The 373-nt window shown below is 50.1% G+C and overlaps 1 protein-coding gene across 1 annotated transcript in view; it reads left to right on the forward strand.

Annotated features, from left to right (window-relative positions):
* EMH_0034260 (uncharacterized protein) overlaps window positions 1–373 on the forward strand; it is a gene marked incomplete at both ends in the record, with an annotated part of 1,882 nt that overhangs the window by 1,203 nt on the left and 306 nt on the right. Inside the window, one exon of the mRNA XM_013494851.1 lies at window positions 313–365. Coding sequence (XP_013350305.1) covers window positions 313–365 — 53 coding nt within the window. The remainder of the gene's footprint in view (window positions 1–312; window positions 366–373) is intronic.

The raw sequence follows: 373 nt of genomic DNA on the forward strand, positions 1-373 counted from the left end.
AGCAGCAAACCCCTACCCCTCTCGTCATCTTCCTGGGCTTCTACCGGGCTCCTGCGCTCTTATCTCCACAGGCAGGGTTTAGGGTTTAGGGTTTAGGGTTTAGGGTTTAGGGTTTAGGGTTTAGAAGACGTGGTAGGGTTTAGGGTTTACGTTTCAGAATTCAGGGTTGGAGGCTGAGGATTTACGGTTTAAGGTTTAGTGCTGAGGGTTTAGGGTTTAGTATGCAGAAACTTTGCGTTAAGGGTTTAGGGTTTGGGGTTTAGGGTTTAGGGTTTAGGGTTTAGGGTTTAGGGTTTGGGGTGCTGTGTTCAGGGCAGGTGTTTAAGGGGGGCTCTGTCTCTGCTGCTGACGGCGATGTGCTGATGGTGAGGTT

This window comes from Eimeria mitis, genomic scaffold, assembly GCF_000499745.2.
Source record: "Eimeria mitis Houghton genomic scaffold, Emh_scaff1307, whole genome shotgun sequence".
Classification (NCBI taxonomy): Eukaryota; Apicomplexa; class Conoidasida; order Eucoccidiorida; family Eimeriidae; genus Eimeria; species Eimeria mitis.